This window comes from Octopus sinensis, linkage group LG15, assembly GCF_006345805.1.
Source record: "Octopus sinensis linkage group LG15, ASM634580v1, whole genome shotgun sequence".
Classification (NCBI taxonomy): domain Eukaryota; kingdom Metazoa; phylum Mollusca; class Cephalopoda; order Octopoda; family Octopodidae; genus Octopus; species Octopus sinensis.
In genome coordinates this window covers 10,121,874-10,145,357 of record NC_043011.1, presented here as the reverse complement: position 1 = coordinate 10,145,357, position 23,484 = coordinate 10,121,874, and the positions used below count along the sequence as shown (strand labels likewise).

Below are 23,484 nucleotides of genomic sequence, written 5' to 3'. Positions count from 1 at the left end.
CCAATGCACCTTGCAAGGCCTCTGCTAGGCTGTCGTGCCTTAGCAAGGCTACTACTGACCAATGCACCTTTGCAAGGCCTGCTAGGCAGTCGTGCCTTAGCAAGGCTACTACTGACCAATGCACCTTTGCAAGGCCTCTGCTAGGCTGTCGTGCCTTAGCAAGGCTACTACTGACCAATGCACCTTGCAAGGCCTCTGCTAGGCTGTCGTGCCTTAGCAAGGCTACTACTGACCAATGCACCTTTGCAAGGCCTCTGCTAGGCTGTCGTGCCTTACCAAGGCTACTACTGACCAATGCACCTTTGCAAGGCCTCTGCTAGGCTGTCGTGCCTTAGCAAGGCTACTACTGACCAATGCACCTTTGCAAGGCCTCTGCTAGGCTGTCGTGCCTTAGCAAGGCTACTACTGACCAATGCACCTTTGCAAGGCCTCTGCTAGGCTGTCGTGCCTTAGCAAGGCTACTACTGACCAATGCACCTTTGCAAGGCCTCTGCTAGGCTGTCGTGCCTTACAAGGCTACTACTGACCAATGCACCTTTGCAAGGCCTCTGCTAGGCTGTCGTGCCTTCCAAGGCTACTACTACGACCAATGCACCTTTGCAAGGCCTCTGCTAGGCTGTCGTGCCTTAGCAAGGCTACTACTGACCAATGCACCTTTGCAAGGCCTCTGCTAGGCAGTCGTGCCTTAGCAAGGCTACTACTACTGACCAATGCACCTTTGCAAGGCCTCTGCTAGGCTGTCGTGCCTTACCAAGGCTACTACTGACCAATGCACCTTTGCAAGGCCTCTGCTAGGCTGTCGTGCCTTACCAAGGCTACTACTGACCAATGCACCTTTGCAAGGCCTCTGCTAGGCTGTCGTGCCTTAGCAAGGCTACTACTGACCAATGCACCTTTGCAAGGCCTCTGCTAGGCAGTCGTGCCTTAGCAAGGCTACTACTGACCAATGCACCTTTGCAAGGCCTCTGCTAGGCTGTCGTGCCTTAGCAAGGCTACTACTGACCAATGCACCTTTGAAAGGCCTCTGCTAGGCAGTCGTGCCTTAGCAAGGCTACTACTGACCAATGCACCTTTGCAAGGCCTCTGCTAGGCTGTCGTGCCTTAGCAAGGCTACTACTGACCAATGCACCTTTGCAAGGCCTCTGCTAGGCAGTCGTGCCTTAGCAAGGCTACTACTGACCAATGCACCTTTGCAAGGCCTCTGCTAGGCAGTCGTGCCTTACCAAGGCTACTACTGACCAATGCACCTTTGCAAGGCCTCTGCTAGGCTGTCGTGCCTTAGCAAGGCTACTACTGACCAATACACCTTTGCAAGGCCTCTGCTAGGCTGTCGTGCCTTACCAAGGCTACTACTGACCAATGCACCTTTGCAAGGCCTCTGCTAGGCTGTCGTGCCTTAGCAAGGCTACTACTGACCAATGCACCTTTGCAAGGCCTCTGCTAGGCTGTCGTGCCTTAGCAAGGCTACTACTGACCAATGCACCTTTGCAAGGCCTCTGCTAGGCTGTCGTGCCTTAGCAAGGCTACTACTGACCAATGCACCTTTGCAAGGCCTCTGCTAGGCTGTCGTGCCTTAGCAAGGCTACTACTGACCAATGCACCTTTGCAAGGCCTCTGCTAGGCTGTCGTGCCTTACCAAGGCTACTACTGACCAATGCACCTTTGCAAGGCCTCTGCTAGGCAGTCGTGCCTTAGCAAGGCTACTACTGACCAATGCACCTTTGCAAGGCCTCTGCTAGGCTGTCGTGCCTTAGCAAGGCTACTACTGACCAATGCACCTTTGCAAGGCCTCTGCTAGGCTGTCGTGCCTTAGCAAGGCTACTACTGACCAATGCACCTTTGCAAGGCCTCTGCTAGGCTGTCGTGCCTTACCAAGGCTACTACTGACCAATGCACCTTTGCAAGGCCTCTGCTAGGCTGTCGTGCCTTACCAAGGCTACTACTGACCAATGCACCTTTGCAAGGCCTCTGCTAGGCTGTCGTGCCTTAGCAAGGCTACTACTGACCAATGCACCTTTGCAAGGCCTCTGCTAGGCTGTCGTGCCTTAGCAAGGCTACTACTGACCAATGCACCTTTGCAAGGCCTCTGCTAGGCTGTCGTGCCTTACCAAGGCTACTACTGACCAATGCACTTTGCAAGGCCTCTGCTAGGCTGTCGTGCCTTACCAAGGCTACTACTGACCAATGCACCTTTGCAAGGCCTCTGCTAGGCTGTCGTGCCTTAGCAAGGCTACTACTGACCAATGCACCTTTGCAAGGCCTCTGCTAGGCAGTCGTGCCTTAGCAAGGCTACTACTGACCAATGTACCTTTGCAAGGCCTCTGCTAGGCTGTCGTGCCTTAGCAAGGCTACTACTGACCAATGCACCTTTGCAAGGCCTCTGCTAGGCAGTCGTGCCTTAGCAAGGCTACTACTGACCAATGCACCTTTGCAAGGCCTCTGCTAGGCTGTCGTGCCTTAGCAAGGCTACTACTGACCAATGCACCTTTGCAAGGCCTCTGCTAGGCAGTCGTGCCTTAGCAAGGCTACTACTGACCAATGCACCTTTGCAAGGCCTCTGCTAGGCTGTCGTGCCTTAGCAAGGCTACTACTGACCAATGCACCTTTGCAAGGCCTCTGCTAGGCAGTCGTGCCTTAGCAAGGCTACTACTGACCAATGCACCTTTGCAAGGCCTCTGCTAGGCAGTCGTGCCTTAGCAAGGCTACTACTGACCAATGCACCTTTGCAAGGCCTCTGCTAGGCTGTCGTGCCTTAGCAAGGCTACTACTGACCAATGCACCCTTTGCAAGGCCTCTGCTAGGCTGTCGTGCCTTAGCCAAGGCTACTACTGACCAATACACCTTGCAAGGCCTCTGCTAGGCTGTCGTGCCTTAGCAAGGCTACTACTGACCATGACCACACCTTTGCAGGCTCTTTGCAAGGTACTTGCATAGGCTGTCTTGCCCCAGCTTAGTCTGGCAAGGCTACTCTGCTGACAGGCACATGCACCCTTGCAAGGCTACCACTGCCTCAATAGCTACAAGCTGCTGCTAGTTCTGCCTTGCCGTTCGGCTACTACTGACCAATGCACCTTTGCAAGGCCTCTGCTAGGCTGTCGTGCCTTACCAAGGCTACTACTGACCAATGCACCTTTGCAAGGCCTCTGCTAGGCTTTCGTGCCTTAGCAAGGCTACTACTGACCAATGCACCTTTGCAAGGCCTCTGCTAGGCTGTCGTGCCTTAGCAAGGCTACTACTGACCAATGCACCTTTGCAAGGCCTCTGCTAGGCTGTCGTGCCTTAGCAAGGCTACTACTGACCAATGCACCTTTGCAAGGCCTCTGCTAGGCTGTCGTGCCTTAGCAAGGCTACTACTGACCAATACACCTTTGCAAGGCCTCTGCTAGGCAGTCGTGCCTTAGCAAGGCTACTACTGACCAATGCACCTTTGCAAGGCTTCTGCTAGGCTGTCGTGCCTTAGCAAGGCTACTACTGACCAATGCACCTTTGCAAGGCCTCTGCTAGGCAGTCGTGCCTTAGCAAGGCTACTACTGACCAATGCCCTTTGCAAGGCCTCTGCTAGGCTGTCGTGCCTTAGCAAGGCTACTACTGACCAATGCACCTTTGCAAGGCCTCTGCTAGGCTGTCGTGCCTTACAAGGCTACTACTGACCAATGCACCTTTGCAAGGCCTCTGCTAGGCTGTCGTGCCTTACCAAGGCTACTACTACTGACCAATGCACCTTTGCAAGGCCTCTGCTAGGCTGTCGTGCCTTAGCAAGGCTACTACTGACCAATGCACCTTTGCAAGGCCTCTGCTAGGCTGTCGTGCCTTAGCAAGGCTACTACTGACCAATGCACCTTTGCAAACCTCTGCTAGGCTGTCGTGCCTTAGCAAGGCTACTACTGACCAATACACCTTTGCAAGGCCTCTGCTAGGCTGTCGTGCCTTAGCAAGGCTACTACTGACCAATGCACCTTTGCAAGGCCTCTGCTAGGCTGTCGTGCCTTAGCAAGGCTACTACTGACCAATGCACCTTTGCAAGGCCTCTGCTAGGCTGTCGTGCCTTAGCAAGGCTACTACTGACCAATGCACCTTTGCAAGGCCTCTGCTAGGCTTTCGTGCCTTAGCAAGGCTACTACTGACCAATGCACCTTTGCAAGGCCTCTGCTAGGCTGTCGTGCCTTAGCAAGGCTACTACTGACCAATGCACCTTTGCAAGGCCTCTGCTAGGCTGTCGTGCCTTAGCAAGGCTACTACTGACCAATGCACCTTTGCAAGGCCTCTGCTAGGCTGTCGTGCCTTACCAAGGCTACTACTACTGACCAATGCACCTTTGCAAGGCCTCTGCTAGGCTGTCGTGCCTTAGCAAGGCTACTACTGACCAATACACCTTTTCAAGGCCTCTGCTAGGCTGTCGTGCCTTACCAAGGCTACTACTGACCAATACACCTTTGCAAGGCCTCTGCTAGGCTGTCGTGCCTTAGCAAGGCTACTACTGACCAATACACCTTTGCAAGGCCTCTGCTAGGCAGTCGTGCCTTAGCAAGGCTACTACTGACCAATACACCTTTGCAAGGCCTCTGCTAGGCAGTCGTGCCTTAGCAAGGCTACTACTGACCAATGCACCTTTGCAAGGCCTCTGCTAGGCTGTCGTGCCTTAGCAAGGCTACTACTGACCAATGCACCTTTGCAAGGCCTCTGCTAGGCTGTCGTGCCTTAGCAAGGCTACTACTGACCAATGCACCTTTGCAAGGCCTCTGCTAGGCTGTCGTGCCTTACCAAGGCTACTACTGACCAATGCACCTTTGCAAGGCCTCTGCTAGGCTTCGTGCCTTAGCAAGGCTACTACTGACCAATGCACCTTTGCAAGGCCTCTGCTAGGCTGTCGTGCCTTAGCAAGGCTACTACTGACCAATGCACCTTTGCAAGGCCTCTGCTAGGCTGTCGTGCCTTAGCAAGGCTACTACTGACCAATGCACCTTTGCAAGGCCTCTGCTAGGCTGTCGTGCCTTAGCAAGGCTACTACTGACCATGCACCTTTGCAAGGCCTCTATAGGCTGTCATGCCTTAGCAAGGCTACTACTGACCAATACACCTTTGCAAGGCCTCTGCTATGCTGTCGTGCCTTAGCAAGGCTACTACTACTGACCAATACACCTTTGCAAGGCTTCTGCTAGGCTGTCGTGCCTTAGCAAGGCTACTACTGACCAATACACCTTTGCAAGGCCTCTGCTAGGCTGTCGTGCCTTAGCAAGGCTACTACTGACCAATGCACCTTTGCAAGGCCTCTGCCAGGTTGTCGTGCCTTAGCAAGGCTACTACTGACCAATGCACCTTTGCAAGGCCTCTGCTAGGCTGTCGTGCCTTAGCAAGGCTACTACTGACCAATGCACCTTTGCAAGGCCTCTGCCAGGTTGTCGTGCCTTAGCAAGGCTACTACTGACCAATGCACCTTTGCAAGGCCTCTGCTAGGCTGTCGTGCCTTAGCAAGGCTACTACTGACCAATGCACCTTTGCAAGGCCTCTATTAGGCTGTCATGCCTTAGCAAGGCTACTACTGACCAATACACCTTTGCAAGGCCTCTGCTATGCTGTCGTGCCTTAGCAAGGCTACTACTGACCAATACACCTTTGCAAGGCTTCTGCTAGGCTGTCGTGCCTTAGCAAGGCTACTACTGACCAATGCACCTTTGCAAGGCCTCTGCTAGGCTGTCGTGCCTTAGCAAGGCTACTACTGACCAATGCACCTTTGCAAGGCCTCTATTAGGCTGTCATGCCTTAGCAAGGCTACTACTGACCAATACACCTTTGCAAGGCCTCTGCTATGCTGTCGTGCCTTAGCAAGGCTACTACTGACCAATACACCTTTGCAAGGCTTCTGCTAGGCTGTCGTGCCTTAGCAAGGCTACTACTGACCAATGCACCTTTGCAAGGCCTCTGCTATGCTGTCGTGCCTTAGCAAGGCTACTACTGACCAATACACCTTTGCAAGGCTTCTGCTAGGCTGTCGTGCCTTAGCAAGGCTACTACTGACCAATGCACCTTTGCAAGGCTTCTGCTAGGCTGTCGTGCCTTAGCAAGGCTACTACTGACCAATGCACCTTTGCAAGGCCTCTGCTAGGCAGTCGTGCCGTAGCAAGGCTACTACTGACCAATGCACCTTTGCAAGGCCTCTGCTAGGCTCGTGCCTTAGCAAGGCTACTACTGACCAATGCACCTTTGCAAGGCCTCTGCTAGGCTGTCGTGCCTTAGCAAGGCTACTACTACTGACCAATGCACCTTTGCAAGGCCTCTGCTAGGCTGTCGTGCCTTACCAAGGCTACTACTGACCAATGCACCTTTGCAAGGCCTCTGCTAGGCAGTCGTGCCTTAGCAAGGCTACTACTGACCAATGCACCTTTGCAAGGCCTCTGCTAGGCTGTCGTGCCTTACCAAGGCTACTACTGACCAATGCACCTTTGCAAGGCCTCTGCTAGGCAGTCGTGCCTTAGCAAGGCTACTACTGACCAATGCACCTTTGCAAGGCCTCTGCTAGGCTGTCGTGCCTTAGCAAGGCTACTACTGACCAATGCACCTTTGCAAGGCCTCTGCTAGGCAGTCGTGCCTTAGCAAGGCTACTACTGACCAATGCACCTTTGCAAGGCCTCTGCTAGGCTGTCGTGCCTTACCAAGGCTACTACTGACCAATGCACCTTTGCAAGGCCTCTATTAGGCTGTCATGCCTTAGCAAGGCTACTACTGACCAATGCACCTTTGCAAGGCCTCTGCTAGGCAGTCGTGCCTTAGCAAGGCTACTACTGACCAATGCACCTTTGCAAGGCCTCTGCTAGGCTGTCGTGCCTTAGCAAGGCTACTACTGACCAATGCACCTTTGCAAGGCCTCTGCTAGGCAGTCGTGCCTTAGCAAGGCTACTACTGACCAATGCACCTTTGCAAGGCCTCTGCTAGGCTGTCGTGCCTTAGCAAGGCTACTACTGACCAATGCACCTTTGCAAGTCCTCTGCTAGGCTGTCGTGCCTTAGCAAGGCTACTACTGACCAATACACCTTTGCAAGGCCTCTGCTATGCTGTCGTGCCTTAGCAAGGCTACTACTGACCAATACACCTTTGCAAGGCTTCTGCTAGGCTGTCGTGCCTTAGCAAGGCTACTACTGACCAATGCACCTTTGCAAGGCCTCTGCTAGGCAGTCGTGCCTTAGCAAGGCTACTACTGACCAATGCACCTTTGCAAGGCCTCTGCTAGGCTGTCGTGCCTTACCAAGGCTACTACTGACCAATGCACCTTTGCAAGGCCTCTATTAGGCTGTCATGCCTTAGCAAGGCTACTACTGACCAATACACCTTTGCAAGTCCTCTGCTAGGCTGTCGTGCCTTAGCAAGGCTACTACTGACCAATACACCTTTGCAAGTCCTCTGCTAGGCTGTCGTGCCTTAGCAAGGCTACTACTGACCAATACACCTTTGCAAGGCCTCTGCTAGGCTGTCGTGCCTCAGCAAGGCTACTACTGACCAATACACCTTTGCAAGGCTTCTGCTAGGCTGTCATGCCTTAGCAAGGCTACTACTGACCAATACACCTTTGCAAGGCTTCTGCTAGGCTGTCGTGCCTTAGCAAGGCTACTACTGACCAATACACCTTTGCAAGGCCTCTGCTAGGCAGTCGTGCCTTAGCAAGGCTACTACTGACCAATGCACCTTTGCAAGGCCTCTGCTAGGCAGTCGTGCCTTAGCAAGGCTACTACTGACCAATGCACCTTTGCAAGGCCTCTGCTAGGCAGTCGTGCCTTACCAAGGCTACTACTGACCAATACACCTTTACAAGGCCTCTGCTAGGCTGTCGTGCCTTACCAAGGCTACTACTGACCAATACACCTTTGCAAGGCCTCTGCTATGCTGTCGTGCCTTACCAAGGCTACTACTGACCAATACACCTTTACAAGGCCTCTGCTATGCTGTCGTGCCTTACCAAGGCTACTACTGACCAATACACCTTTGCAAGGCCTCTGCTAGGCAGTCGTGCCTTAGCAAGGCTACTACTGACCAATGCACCTTTGCAAGGCCTCTGCTAGGCTGTCGTGCCTTAGCAAGGCTACTACTGACCAATGCACCTTTGCAAGGCTTCTGCTAGGCTGTCGTGCCTTAGCAAGGCTACTACTGACCAATACACCTTTGCAAGGCCTCTGCTATGCTGTCGTGCCTTACCAAGGCTACTACTGACCAATGCACCTTTGCAAGGCCTCTGCTAGGCTGTCGTGCCTTAGCAAGGCTACTACTGACCAATGCACCTTTGCAAGGCTTCTGCTAGGCTGTCGTGCCTTAGCAAGGCTACTACTGACCAATACACCTTTGCAAGGCCTCTGCTATGCTGTCGTGCCTTACCAAGGCTACTACTGACCAATGCACCTTTGCAAGGCCTCTGCTATGCTGTCGTGCCTTACCAAGGCTACTACTGACCAATACACCTTTACAAGGCCTCTGCTATGCTGTCGTGCCTTACCAAGGCTACTACTGACCAATACACCTTTGCAAGGCCTCTGCTAGGCAGTCGTGCCTTAGCAAGGCTACTACTGACCAATGCACCTTTGCAAGGCTTCTGCTAGGCTGTCGTGCCTTACCAAGGCTACTACTGACCAATGCACCTTTGCAAGGCCTCTGCTAGGCAGTCGTGCCTTACCAAGGCTACTACTGACCAATACACCTTTGCAAGGCCTCTGCTATGCTGTCGTGCCTTACCAAGGCTACTACTGACCAATACACCTTTACAAGGCCTCTGCTAGGCTGTCGTGCCTTAGCAAGGCTACTACTGACCAATGCACCTTTGCAAGGCCTCTATTAGGCTGTCATGCCTTAGCAAGGCTACTACTGACCAATACACCTTTGCAAGGCCTCTGCTATGCTGTCGTGCCTTAGCAAGGCTACTACTGACCAATACACCTTTGCAAGGCTTCTGCTAGGCTGTCGTGCCTTAGCAAGGCTACTACTGACCAATGCACCTTTGCAAGGCCTCTGCTAGGCAGTCGTGCCTTAGCAAGGCTACTACTGACCAATGCACCTTTGCAAGGCCTCTGCTAGGCTGTCGTGCCTTACCAAGGCTACTACTGACCAATGCACCTTTGCAAGGCCTCTGCTATGCTGTCGTGCCTTAGCAAGGCTACTACTGACCAATACACCTTTGCAAGGCCTCTGCTAGGCTTTCGTGCCTTAGCAAGGCTACTACTGACCAATGCACCTTTGCAAGGCCTCTGCTAGGCTGTCGTGCCTTAGCAAGGCTACTACTGACCAATGCACCTTTGCAAGGCCTCTATTAGGCTGTCATGCCTTAGCAAGGCTACTACTGACCAATACACCTTTGCAAGGCCTCTATTAGGCAGTCGTGCCTTAGCAAGGCTACTACTGACCAATACACCTTTGCAAGGCTTCTGCTAGGCTGTCGTGCCTTAGCAAGGCTACTACTGACCAATGCACCTTTGCAAGGCCTCTGCTAGGCTTTCGTGCCTTAGCAAGGCTACTACTGACCAATACACCTTTGCAAGGCTTCTGCTAGGCTGTCGTGCCTTAGCAAGGCTACTACTGACCAATGCACCTTTGCAAGGCCTCTGCTAGGCTTTCGTGCCTTAGCAAGGCTACTACTGACCAATACACCTTTGCAAGGCTTCTGCTAGGCTGTCGTGCCTTAGCAAGGCTACTACTGACCAATGCACCTTTGCAAGGCCTCTGCTAGGCTGTCGTGCCTTAGCAAGGCTACTACTGACCAATGCACCTTTGCAAGGCCTCTGCTAGGCTGTCGTGCCTTAGCAAGGCTACTACTGACCAATGCACCTTTGCAAGGCCTCTGCTAGGCTTTCGTGCCTTAGCAAGGCTACTACTGACCAATGCACCTTTGCAAGGCCTCTGCTAGGCAGTCGTGCCTTAGCAAGGCTACTACTGACCAATACACCTTTGCAAGGCCTCTGCTATGCTGTCGTGCCTTACCAAGGCTACTACTGACCAATGCACCTTTTCAAGGCCTCTGCTAGGCTGTCATGCCTTAGCAAGGCTACTACTGACCAATACACCTTTGCAAGGCCTCTGCTATGCTGTCGTGCCTTACCAAGGCTACTACTGACCAATGCACCTTTTCAAGGCCTCTGCTAGGCAGTCGTGCCTTAGCAAGGCTACTACTGACCAATACACCTTTGCAAGGCCTCTGCTAGGCTGTCGTGCCTTACCAAGGCTACTACTGACCAATGCACCTTTGCAAGGCCTCTGCTATGCTGTCGTGCCTTACCAAGGCTACTACTGACCAATGCACCTTTGCAAGGCATCTGCTAGGCTGTCGTGCCTTAGCAAGGCTACTACTGACCAATGCACCTTTTCAAGGCCTCTGCTAGGCTGTCATGCCTTAGCAAGGCTACTACTGACCAATGCACCTTTGCAAGGCCTCTGCTAGGCTGTCGTGCCTTAGCAAGGCTACTACTGACCAATGCACCTTTGCAAGGCCTCTATTAGGCTGTCATGCCTTAGCAAGGCTACTACTGACCAATGCACCTTTGCAAGACCTCTGCTAGTCTGTCGTGCTTTAGCAAGGCTACTACTGACCAATGCACCTTTGCAAGTCCTCTGCTAGGCTGTCGTGCCTTAGCAAGGCTACTACTGACCAATGCACACCTTTGCAAGGCCTCTGCTAGGCTGTCGTGCCTTAGCAAGGCTACTACTGACCAATGCACCTTTGCAAGGCCTCTGCTAGGCTGTCGTGCCTTAGCAAGGCTACTACTGACCAATGCACCTTTGCAAGTCCTCTGCTAGGCTGTCGTGCCTTAGCAAGGCTACTACTGACCAATGCACCTTTGCAAGTCCTCTGCTAGGCTGTCGTGCCTTAGCAAGGCTACTACTGACCAATGCACCTTTGCAAGGCCTCTGCTAGGCTGTCGTGCCTTAGCAAGGCTACTACTGACCAATGCACCTTTGCAAGTCCTCTGCTAGGCTGTCGTGCCTTAGCAAGGCTACTACTGACCAATGCACCTTTGCAAGTCCTCTGCTAGGCTGTCGTGCCTTAGCAAGGCTACTACTGACCAATGCACCTTTGCAAGGCCTCTGCTAGGCTGTCGTGCCTTAGCAAGGCTACTACTGACCAATGCACCTTTGCAAGTCCTCTGCTAGGCTGTCGTGCCTTAGCAAGGCTACTACTGACCAATGCACCTTTGCAAGTCCTCTGCTAGGCTGTCGTGCCTTAGCAAGGCTACTACTGACCAATGCACCTTTGCAAGGCCTCTGCTAGGCTGTCGTGCCTTAGCAAGGCTACTACTGACCAATGCACCTTTGCAAGTCCTCTGCTAGGCTGTCGTGCCTTAGCAAGGCTACTACTGACCAATGCACCTTTGCAAGGCCTCTGCTAGGCTGTCGTGCCTTACCAAGGCTACTACTGACCAATGCACCTTTGCAAGGCCTCTGCTAGGCTTTCGTGCCTTAGCAAGGCTACTACTGACCAATGCACCTTTGCAAGTCCTCTGCTAGGCTGTCGTGCCTTAGCAAGGCTACTACTACTGACCAATGCACCTTTGCAAGGCCTCTGCTAGGCTGTCGTGCCTTAGCAAGGCTACTACTGACCAATACACCTTTTCAAGGCCTCTGCTAGGCTGTCGTGCCTTACCAAGGCTACTACTGACCAATGCACCTTTGCAAGGCCTCTGCTAGGCTGTCGTGCCTTAGCAAGGCTACTACTGACCAATGCACCTTTGCAAGTCCTCTGCTAGGCTGTCGTGCCTTAGCAAGGCTACTACTGACCAATGCACCTTTGCAAGGCCTCTGCTAGGCTGTCGTGCCTTAGCAAGGCTACTACTGACCAATGCACCTTTGCAAGGCCTCTGCTAGGCTGTCATGCCTTAGCAAGGCTACTACTGACCAATACACCTTTGCAAGGCCTCTGCTAGGCTGTCGTGCTTTAGCAAGGCTACTACTGACCAATGCATCTATGCAAGGAATCTGCTAGGCTGTCGTGCTTTAGCAAGGCTACTACTGACCAATGCATCTATGCAAGGAATCTGCTAGGCTGTCGTGCTTTAGCAAGGCTACTACTGACCAATGCACCTTTGCAAGGCCTCTGCTAGGCTGTCATGCCTTAGCAAGACTACTACTGACCAATGCATCTATGCAAGGCCTCTGCTAGGCTGTCGTGCCTTAGCAAGGCTACTACTGACCAATGCACCTTTGCAAGGCCTCTGCTATGCTGTCGTGCCTTAGCAAGGCTACTACTGACCAATACACCTTTACAAGGCCTCTGCTAGGCTGTCGTGCCATAGCAAGGCTACTACTGACCAATACACCTTTACAAGGCCTCTGCTAGGCTGTCGTGCCTTAGCAAGGCTACTACTGACCAACAAAACCTTTGCAAGGCCTCTGCTAGGCTGTCATGCCTTAGCAAGGCTACTACTGACCAATGCACCTTTGCAAGGCCTCTGCTAGGCTGTCGTGCCTTAGCAAGGCTACTACTGACCAATACACCTTTACAAGGCCTCTGCTAGGCTGTCGTGCCATAGCAAGGCTACTACTGACCAATACACCTTTACAAGGCCTCTGCTAGGCTGTCGTGCCTTAGCAAGGCTACTACTGACCAACAAAACCTTTGCAAGGCCTCTGCTAGGCTGTCATGCCTTAGCAAGGCTACTACTGACCAATGCACCTTTGCAAGGCCTCTGCTAGGCTGTCGTGCCTTAGCAAGGCTACTACTGACTGACCAACCCTTAGCAAGGCCTCTGCTAGGCTGTCGTGCCTTACCAAGGCTACTACTGACCAATGCACCTTTGCAAGGCCTCTGCTAGGCTGTCGTGCCTTACCAAGGCTACTACTGACCAATGCACCTTTGCAAGGCCTCTGCTAGGCTGTCGTGCCTTAGCAAGGCTACTACTGACCAATACACCTTAGCAAGGCCTCTGCTAGGCTGTCGTGCCTTACCAAGGCTACTACTGACCAACGCACCCTTAGCAAGGCCTCTGCTAGGCAGTCGTGCCTTAGCAAGGCTACTACTGACCAATGCACCTTTGCAAGGCCTCTGCTAGGCTGTCGTGCCTTAGCAAGGCTACTACTGACCAATGCACCTTTGCAAGGCCTCTGCTAGGCTGTCGTGCCTTAGCAAGGCTACTACTGACCAATACACCTTAGCAAGGCCTCTGCTAGGCTGTCGTGCCTTACCAAGGCTACTACTGACCAATGCACCTTTGCAAGGCCTCTGCTAGGCTGTCGTGCCTTACCAAGGCTACTACTGACCAATACACCTTTACAAGGCCTCTGCTAGGCTGTCGTGCCTTACCAAGGCTACTACTGACCAATGCACCTTTGCAAGGCCTCTGCTAGGCAGTCGTGCCTTAGCAAGGCTACTACTGACCAATACACCTATGCAAGGCCTCTGCTAGGTAGTCGTGCCTTAGCAAGGCTACTACTGACCAACAAAACCTTTGCAAGGCCTCTGCTAGGCAGTCGTGCCGTAGCAAGGCTACTACTGACCAATGCACCTTTGCAAGGCCTCTGCTAGGCTGTCGTGCCTTACCAAGGCTACTACTGACCAATACACCTTAGCAAGGCCTCTGCTAGGCTGTCGTGCCTTAGCAAGGCTACTACTGACCAATGCACCTTTGCAAGGGATCTGCTAGGCTGTCGTGCCTTAGCAAGGCTACTACTGACCAATACACCTTTTCAAGGCCTCTGCTAGGCTGTCATGCCTTAGCAAGGCTACTACTGACCAATGCACCTTTGCAAGTCCTCTGCTAGGCTGTCATGCCTTAGCAAGGCTACTACTGACCAATGCACCTTTGCAAGGCCTCTGCTAGGCTGTCGTGCCTTAGCAAGGCTACTACTGACCAATGCACCTTTGCAAGGCCTCTGCTAGGCTGTCGTGCCTTACCAAGGCTACTACTGACCAATGCACCTTTGCAAGGCCTCTGCTAGGCTGTCGTGCCTTAGCAAGGCTACTACTGACCAATACACCTTTGCAAGGCCTCTGCTAGGCTGTCGTGCCTTAGCAAGGCTACTACTGACCAATGCACCTTTGCAAGGCCTCTGCTAGGCTGTCGTGCCTTACCAAGGCTACTACTGACCAATACACCTTAGCAAGGCCTCTGCTAGGCTGTCGTGCCTTACCAAGGCTACTACTGACCAATGCACCTTTGCAAGGCCTCTGCTAGGCTTTCGTGCCTTAGCAAGGCTACTACTGACCAATGCACCTTTGCAAGGCCTCTGCTAGGCTGTCGTGCCTTAGCAAGGCTACTACTGACCAATGCACCTTTGCAAGGCCTCTGCTAGGCTGTCGTGCCTTAGCAAGGCTACTACTGACCATGCACCAATGCCCTTTGCAAGGCCTCTGCTAGGCTGTCGTGCCTTACCAAGGCTACTACTGACCAATGCACCTTTGCAAGGCTTCTGCTAGGCTGTCGTGCCTTAGCAAGGCTACTACTGACCAATACACCTTTGCAAGGCCTCTGCTAGGCTGTCGTGCCTTAGCAAGGCTACTACTGACCAATACACCTTTGCAAGGCCTCTGCTATGCTGTCGTGCCTTAGCAAGGCTACTACTGACCAATGCACCTTTGCAAGGCCTCTGCTAGGCTGTCGTGCCTTAGCAAGGCTTCTACTGACCAATACACCTTTGCAAGGCCTCTGCTAGGCTGTCGTGCCTTAGCAAGGCTACTACTGACCAATACACCTTTGCAAGGCCTCTGCTATGCTGTCGTGCCTTAGCAAGGCTACTACTGACCAATGCACCTTTGCAAGGCCTCTGCTAGGCTGTCGTGCCTTAGCAAGGCTTCTACTGACCAATACACCTTTGCAAGGCCTCTGCTAGGCTGTCGTGCCTTTGCAAGGCTACTACTGATCAACAAAACCTTTGCAAGGCCTCTGCTAGGCCTCTGCTATGCCTCTTATCAAATGTTGAAATGCTCCCAAACACTCATGTTTGACATTTTGTATCTTCTGTTGTGAGTTGTTGACTGGAACCAATTGTGGTTATATCATCTTAATCCAATGAGGAATTTAGTTGCTTCCATCTAATAAAAATAACATAAAATAAGCCTCAAAATCTGAATTTCTGTGGTTTCCCATCAAACTCTTATGACCATTGATGAAGATTTTGTGATTTTCCAGTTTGTTGCCTATATCTTTGTTTCAGTTCTCTCTTCAACTCTGAACCATTTTTTCAACTCTTTACATGAGATATGTTTTATCTGAAGATCACCCCACCTGCTTAAAATGACCTGAAACATTTCCCCCATTAATCTGAACCCATTCAACCTGTTTTATAACTAAGCAACCAATGTATATAAGTTATTTACCTCATAACAATAATAATAATTAGTGCAATATTTAATGAGGTTATCTGCTGGAAATTAAAGCTGATCACCTTTACAGGAGCATTTTACTAACTGACTAGTTTCATTCCAGAAGGATTATCTAACCATGATAAAGATTAAATGATTGAATTAACTGAGAATTAAAGTATATATTTTTATAATTTTACCCTGTTTATATATATATATATATATATATATATATATATTTATTAACACATTGTGTTTTGTTTTATTTTGACATCTACACACTCACACACACATACACACACACACACACACACACACACACAAATATTTGTTTAAAATTTAAATATTTTCAGTTCAACTGTTCAATAATTATGTCAAATTAATGACATTCCTTTTTTATTTTTTTGTTTTTAGTTGTGCCTTGACCTCTTAACCTCTGAAACCAGAATGTCTGTGTGTCCCCACCCTTTAAACCTTCAATGACGAAATGTTTTTCAGCTAAATTTTCTTGGCACAGTTTTTATCTGAATATTGATGAGAGTTTCCTAACATCTGTAAAAGCTGTTGGATAAATAATGTAACACGTGTAGGGATTAGGAGCTAATTAACTGGTAATTAGTGATGACAGAGACTTTGTTTTACACCGACAAGTTGTGTTTGTGTTTTTGTTCTTTTTGAAGAAGCACCAGAAAGTCTTTCCAGATGGAAGCAAATATGGTAAACAGGAACGGTTGAGGAAATGAGGGAACATTGGTGATGATTTCAAGTAATTAGTCATTTGATGTTGTTAATGAAATTGATCATGTGTTCTAGCCATGACCCTCATGTCTACATTGTGTTTAGTACTATATTATCTAATCTCTTTACAATTTTAAGACAATATAAATAAATAAATAAAAGGTAACTAATAATGAAGGTAATTACTTATAATGTTGCTTATTGTTTCAACTGATATATGGTGTGTGTGTATGCGTGTTAGTGAGTGTGTGTGTGTGTGTGTGTGTGTCTATGTGCGCATGTGTGTGTGTGTGTGCATGTATGTGTGTACCTGTGTGTATAAATATTATTCTTGCCTCATCTACCTTACCCAACTACCAGACAGGTAAGTATAGCCAAGTCATTGGTGATTACTCTGGATAATCCACAATCCCTTAATCTAATCACTCTGTTGATAGTGGACAGCAGTGGACACCTGGCAAGATTAGACCCTGTCTATACTGTCCACAATGCTCTGTCCACTCAGACAGACTGCTTTAATCAGTGACCATCAACACAGACCTTCTCCTACCAAACGTGTGTATGTATGTCTTGTATACATACACACATGTGTAGGCATACATATTCATATACACACACATATAAACACACATTTTTATGTACATGTATACACACACGATGCGCATATACATACCCCTGTACTCATATATACACATACCAGTTAGTGTTAGCAGGATATGTTAGTATTCTTGATATATAATCATTATGTATTGTGGGTGTAGAATAATTTGGGTGTAGAATAATTTGGGTGTATAATTGTATTTAGAACAATACAGTTAGAGAGTATTTCAATGAATTTGTCAAGATTAATTGGTGTGTGTGTGTGTGGTGTGTGTGTGTGTGAGTATGCATACATGTGTGAGAGTGTATACACACGTGTGCATTTAAGCAGACATGGGAATGGATTTGCGGCATGTTTGTTTATACATACATGCATATATACACATACATGTTTATGTATGTGTGTCATGTGACTATTCATACCTCGTATGTATGTGAATGAGTGTGTATTAAGATGGAGGGAAAGGTGTGTGGGTGCTTTTACGTACTTCAGCTGGATAAGTATATTGGTGTGTACGTGAACACACACACACACAGATACATTGCATGTATATATATATATACACACACACATATAGAGTCTATATCTTTATGTACCATGTGTGTGTGTGTGTGTGTGTGTGTGTGTGTATGACCCTAGGAAGGAGTTGAGTGCTTTATCCCCTAATCTCATTTTCTGGCTTAAAAACAATGCAACCTGTAAAATGTTGAGAAGGAAAGCTTGATCAAGTCTTTCACAACTCTTCTTGGATAGAAGAGCTTCTGGCCATTTGCCAAATAAGGAAATAAATAAACAAATAAACTCAGTAATCTGACAGCTTGTGAGTTTAGACTGTCTGCCCACCCCTCCTACACACACACACACACACACATCTCTATCTGTCTGTAATCTGCTTGCGTTTGTGTCTGTGTATATAATATGATATGCATATATGTCTCTTATGTATAATCGTGTGTGTGTGTGTGTGTGTGCGTATGCATACATGTGTGAGAGTGTATACACACGTGTGCATTTAAGCAGACATGGGAATGGATTTGCGGCATGTTTGTTTATACATACATGCATATATACACATACATGTTTATGTATGTGTGTCATGTGACTATTCATACCTCGTATGTGAATGAGTGTGTATTAAGATGGAGGGAAAGGTGTGTGGGTGCTTTTACGTACTTCAGCTGGATAAGTATATTGGTGTGTACGTGAACACACACACACACAGATACATTGCATGTATATATATATATATATATATATATATATATATATATATATATATACACACACACATATAGAGTCTATATCTTTATGTACCATGTGTGTGTGTGTGTGTGTGTGTGTGTGTGTGTATGACCCTAGGAAGGAGTTGAGTGCTTTATCCCCTAATCTCATTTTCTGGCTTAAAAACAATGCAACCTGTAAAATGTTGAGAAGGAAAGCTTGATCAAGTCTTTCACAACTCTTCTTGGATAGAAGAGCTTCTGGCCATTTGCCAAATAAGGAAATAAATAAACAAATAAACTCAGTAATCTGACAGCTTGTGAGTTTAGACTGTCTGCCCACCCCTCCTACACACACACACACACACACACATCTCTATCTGTCTGTAATCTGCTTGCGTTTGTGTCTGTGTATATAATATGATATGCATATATGTCTCTTATGTATAATCGTGTGTGTGTGTGTGTGTGTGCGATGCAGGCATAGGTGTGTCATTAAAATGCCTGCTTCTCAACCACACAGTTTCGGTTTCAGTCCTCCCATGTGGCACCTTGGTCATGTGACTTATGCTACAACCTTCAGCCAACCGTATATATAAATGTGTGTGTGTGTGTGTGTATAGATGTGTGTGTGTGTATATATATATATGTATGTGTGTGTATATATATATGTGTGTACCGCTCTGCTTATTTCTGTGTTCCTTTCTGTGGAAGAGCTTAGGGTTGAAGCATAAAAGACTTTCTCACCTTAACGAGCGTAAAACTAACACCTCTGTTTGTTGTTTACACACCCATCTTCATCTTATATTTTGTTGTTTTGTAAATTCCAACTATTTGTGTGTGCGTGTATATGTATATATATATATGTGTGTGTGCGTGTATATATATATATATATGTGTGTGTGCATCATCATCATCATCATCATCATCATCATCATCATTTAGCGTCCTCTTTCCATGCTAGCATGGGTTGGACGGTTCAACTGGCAGAGTTTCTACGGCTGGATGCCCTTCCTAATGCCAACCACTCCATGAGTGTAGTGGGTGCTTTTTATGTGCCGTCCAACCCATGCCATCATGGACAACAGACATTAAATGATGATACATATATGTACATACACACACACCCACCCACATATAAATAGATAGGTATTTGTATATATATATATATATATATATATATATATATATATATATATATAGATATATTCTTTTACACATTTTAGTCATTTGACTGCAGCCATGGTGGAGCATCACAAATGGATTTTTTGTCAAAGAAATTTACCCCAAAACTTATTCTTTGTAAGCCTAGACTCTATTGGTCTCTTTTGCTAAACTGCTAAGTTGTGGGAACATAGACACACCAGCATCGGTTGTCAAGTGTTGGCAAGGAAGCAAACACATATACATAAATATATACATATATTTATATGATGGGCTTCTCTCAGTTTCCATCCCCCAAATCCACTCACAGGGCTTTGGTTAGCTTGAGGCTATAGTAGAAGATAGTTGCCCAAGGTGTCACACAGTGGGACTGAACCTGGAACCATATGGCTGAGAAGCAAGCTTCTTACCACACAGCCATGCCTGCTCCTATATATGTGTGTGTGTATGTATATGTGTGTATGTATTTATATATATATATATCTTATATGTATACATATATATATATGTATATGTAAAAAAATACAAACTGGGACAAGAACGCAAAACATTTAGAAGACAATACAAAAAACACGGACGGGACGTTCGAAGCCTTCAATCTTCAGTCAAGAACCGGATCATCCTCGCAATTTCGGCTGATTAATCTTGAGATCGCTCCGATCCAGCCAGCCCCAAGGAAAAACTAAGCTACGAGCATTAGATATCTTGGAAAAAGGATCGAATGTATACGAAACAGGGACAGAAAAACGGACGATGCCACACAAATATAAATACAAAAAGCAATAATAGTAATAACAGGACAAAAACAGCGGGTGTCTTACGACTATAGACAGTATATATATATACATATATATATATATATATATATATATATACATATATTATATTTATGTATGTGTAAGAAAAGGCGATGACTAAGGAATAAGCAATTATCTTATGAACTTCATTAGCTTACAGCTGTTTCTGCTGCAGGATGCAGTGCACTCATATTTGTGTTACTGAGTAACACCTTGTAGCTTCATCAAAGACCCTCCCCTTATCCAACTTTCTCCCTATCCTTGTCCCCCACGTCAGTCCCCCCCACACCTCCATTCGCATTTGCCTCTATCTCTCATCTCCTCCCTCACTCCCACCCATCCAACAACAAGCTTATCTAACATTCACTTTGGTTTACATGCTTGAACGCAGATTTTTCTATGACTGGATGCCCTTCCTAGCACCAACTTTCGCCTGTTTCCAAGGAAGGTTGATATTCTTCCATGGTTGGCATGTTTTCATGGAAGAATGGACACAAACAACCTCATTTGTATCACAATGATGCTCATTTTTAACCATCTTATGATGTCTAGAAAGGGGTACAGACACACACATTGCATTTACTTGTATGTATACATATAAATTGTCTATATATGTGTGTGTGTATGTATATGTGTGTATGTATTTATATATATATATCTTATATGTATACATATATATATATGTATATGTAAAAAAATACAAACTGGGACAAGAACGCAAAACATTTAGAAGACAATACAAAAAACACGGACGGGACGTTCGAAGCCTTCAATCTTCAGTCAGAACCGGATCATCCTCGCAATTTCGGCTGATTAATCTTGAGATCGCTCCGATCCAGCCAGCCCCAAGGAAAAACTAAGCTACGAGCATTAGATATCTTGGAAAAAGGATCGAATGTATACGAAACAGGGACAGAAAAACGGACGATGCCACACAAATATAAATACAAAAAGCAATAATAGTAATAACAGGACAAAAACAGCGGGTGTCTTACGACTATAGACAGTATATATATATACATATATATATATATATATATATATATATATACATATATTATATTTATGTATGTGTAAGAAAAGGCGATGACTAAGGAATAAGCAATTATCTTATGAACTTCATTAGCTTACAGCTGTTTCTACTGCAGGATGCAGTGCACTCATATTTGTGTTACTGAGTAACACCTTGTAGCTTCATCAAAGACCCTCCCCTTATCCAACTTTCTCCCTATCCTTGTCCCCCACGTCAGTCCCCCCCACACCTCCATTCGCATTTGCCTCTATCTCTCATCTCCTCCCTCACTCCCACCCATCCAACAACAAGCTTATCTAACATTCACTTTGGTTTACATGCTTGAACGCAGATTTTTCTATGACTGGATGCCCTTCCTAGCACCAACTTTCGCCTGTTTCCAAGGAAGGTTGATATTCTTCCATGGTTGGCATGTTTTCATGGAAGAATGGACACAAACAACCTCATTTGTATCACAATGATGCTCATTTTTAACCATCTTATGATGTCTAGAAAGGGGTACAGACACACACATTGCATTTACTTGTATGTATACATATAAATTTGTCTATATATGTGTGTGTAGATGTATGTGTAGATACATACACACATACATATGGCCCATCAAGCCAAGCAAAATCACAGTCATGGCAGATATCAGTGTCATGCAAATGGCACCTGTGCCAGTGGCACATAAAAACACCCTCTACACTCTCGGAGTGGCTGGCATTAGGAAGGGCATCCAGCTGTAGAAAAGCATGCCAAATCAGACTGGAGTCTGGTGCTGCCTTCCAACTTGCCAGCCCCAGTCAAACCGTCCAACCCATGCCAGCATGGAAAACAATCCTTAAATGATGATGATGTATGTATACACTTACTCTTTACTCTTTTAGTTTCAGTCATGTGACTGTGGCCATGCTAGAGCACTGCCTTTAGTCAAGCAAATCGACCCCAGGACTTATTCTTTATAAGCCTAGTACTTATTCTATCGGTCTATTTTGCCGAACCACTAAGTTACAGGGATGTAAACACACCAGCATCGGTTGTCAAGTGATGTTGGGGGTGGGTAAACACAGACACAAACATATACACACGTGCATATATATATGTATGTATATATATATATATATATATATATATATATTATATATATATATATATATATATATATACACATATATATATACGACGGGCTTCTTTCAGTTTCCGTCTACCAAATCCACTCACAAGGCTTTGGTTGGACTGAGGCTATAGCAGAAGACACTCGCCCTAGGTGCCACGCAGTGGGACTGAACCTGGAACCATGTAGTTCGTAAGCTAGCTACTTACCACACAGCCACTCCAATATATATATATATATACACACACACATACATATCTCTCAGGAAAGCGATAAACAAAAAGAAAATCCAGAAGGGACAGATTTTACCAAAAGCTGTATTAGTTCAGTGCTTAAAGAGCAGTTGGGTTCCTCCTGCTCATCGCATGTCAGTCTGTGTTTATCTAACTCCTATATTTATCTGTTTATATATCTGTGTGTATATAGGAGTTCCATTTGTCAGTAATTGCTAGAAAGGAAAGTTGAGGGCAGGAAAGGGAAAACAATATATATATATATATATATATACACAAATATATATATATATACACAAATATATATATATGGATATATATTTTAATATATGCACATACAAAACCTTATTTAGTTCTCTATCTCCATTTCTCTCTCCCTCTCTTGCTATATATATATATATATATATATATATATATATATTTACACACACACATAAATATTTGTATATCCATGCCTGCATGGAACATAGACGTTAAATGATGATGATGTTGATGATATATATGTCTATCGATCTGTTCATATATCGATCTATATATCTACCTATCAATCTTTATCTCTCACTTCCTGTATATATACATACACATGTATATATACATGTCTATACATATATCTTTCACCTCTCTCCTTCTCTAACTTACTCTCCATCCCCGTCCCTCACGTGTCAATACCCCACCACCACCGCCACCGCCACTCACATGTGCCTCTATCTCTCATCTCCTCCCCTCCCACCCACCCAACAACAAGCTTATCAGCCATCACTGCTGCTTTGGATGGTGGATCTGAGAAAGTGGTGGTGGCGGTGGTTGTGTTACTGCTTGTTGTTGTTGCTGTTGTTGTTGTTGCCTGCTACTCTCTCTGTACAAGCTGCTCTTATTGACAGCGTGAGCTTTTTTCAAACTCCCCAACTGCAATTTTTTTTTGGTTTCCTCTCTTCCCACCCCGCCTCACCCTCCCACCTTACTTTTGGCATCACCAATTCATTGTTTTGCTTAGTAACGCTGCTGTCTTTCCCTGCACCGCTTCCACCGACACCGGCGAGGAGCAACGTTCCACAACTGTCGGTGTTTTATTCAGAGTCCGTCTATGTCGAAAGCAAACAGGACCTGCCGAACAAACAAACAAAAACAACTCTTTTTTTTTGTTGTTTTGTTTTGCTTCTGGATATTTTAGAAGAGAGACTTTTTGTTTATTGTTGTTGTTTTGGTTCTGGTAGGACAAAACATGTTGACGGCTACTATGGATACGTACCTTGGAGATTTGTGGAGGATACCCGCATGCGCTTGCGTACGCCATATGGATTATTGTATAGGGTAGGTAGGTAAACAGGTAGCTT

General features: G+C 47.1%; 1 protein-coding gene across 12 annotated transcripts in view; it reads left to right on the top strand.

The window, feature by feature from the left end:
- The window catches only part of LOC115219822 (peripheral plasma membrane protein CASK), a 998,477-nt gene that overhangs the window by 213,603 nt on the left and 761,390 nt on the right, over positions 1-23,484 (top strand). For 3 of the 12 annotated variants that reach the window (XM_036509447.1, XM_036509445.1, XM_036509443.1), the window contains exon 1: positions 23,169-23,461. The exons of 1 other annotated variant lie outside the window; for it this stretch is intronic. In XM_036509447.1, the coding sequence (XP_036365340.1) occupies positions 23,373-23,461 (89 nt within the window). In that variant the 5' untranslated portion in view covers positions 23,169-23,372. Of the gene's footprint in view, positions 1-23,164; positions 23,466-23,484 lie in introns of those variants that run through there. 8 more of the 12 variants (XM_036509452.1, XM_036509451.1, XM_036509450.1 and 5 more) reach the window with 7 other exon arrangements.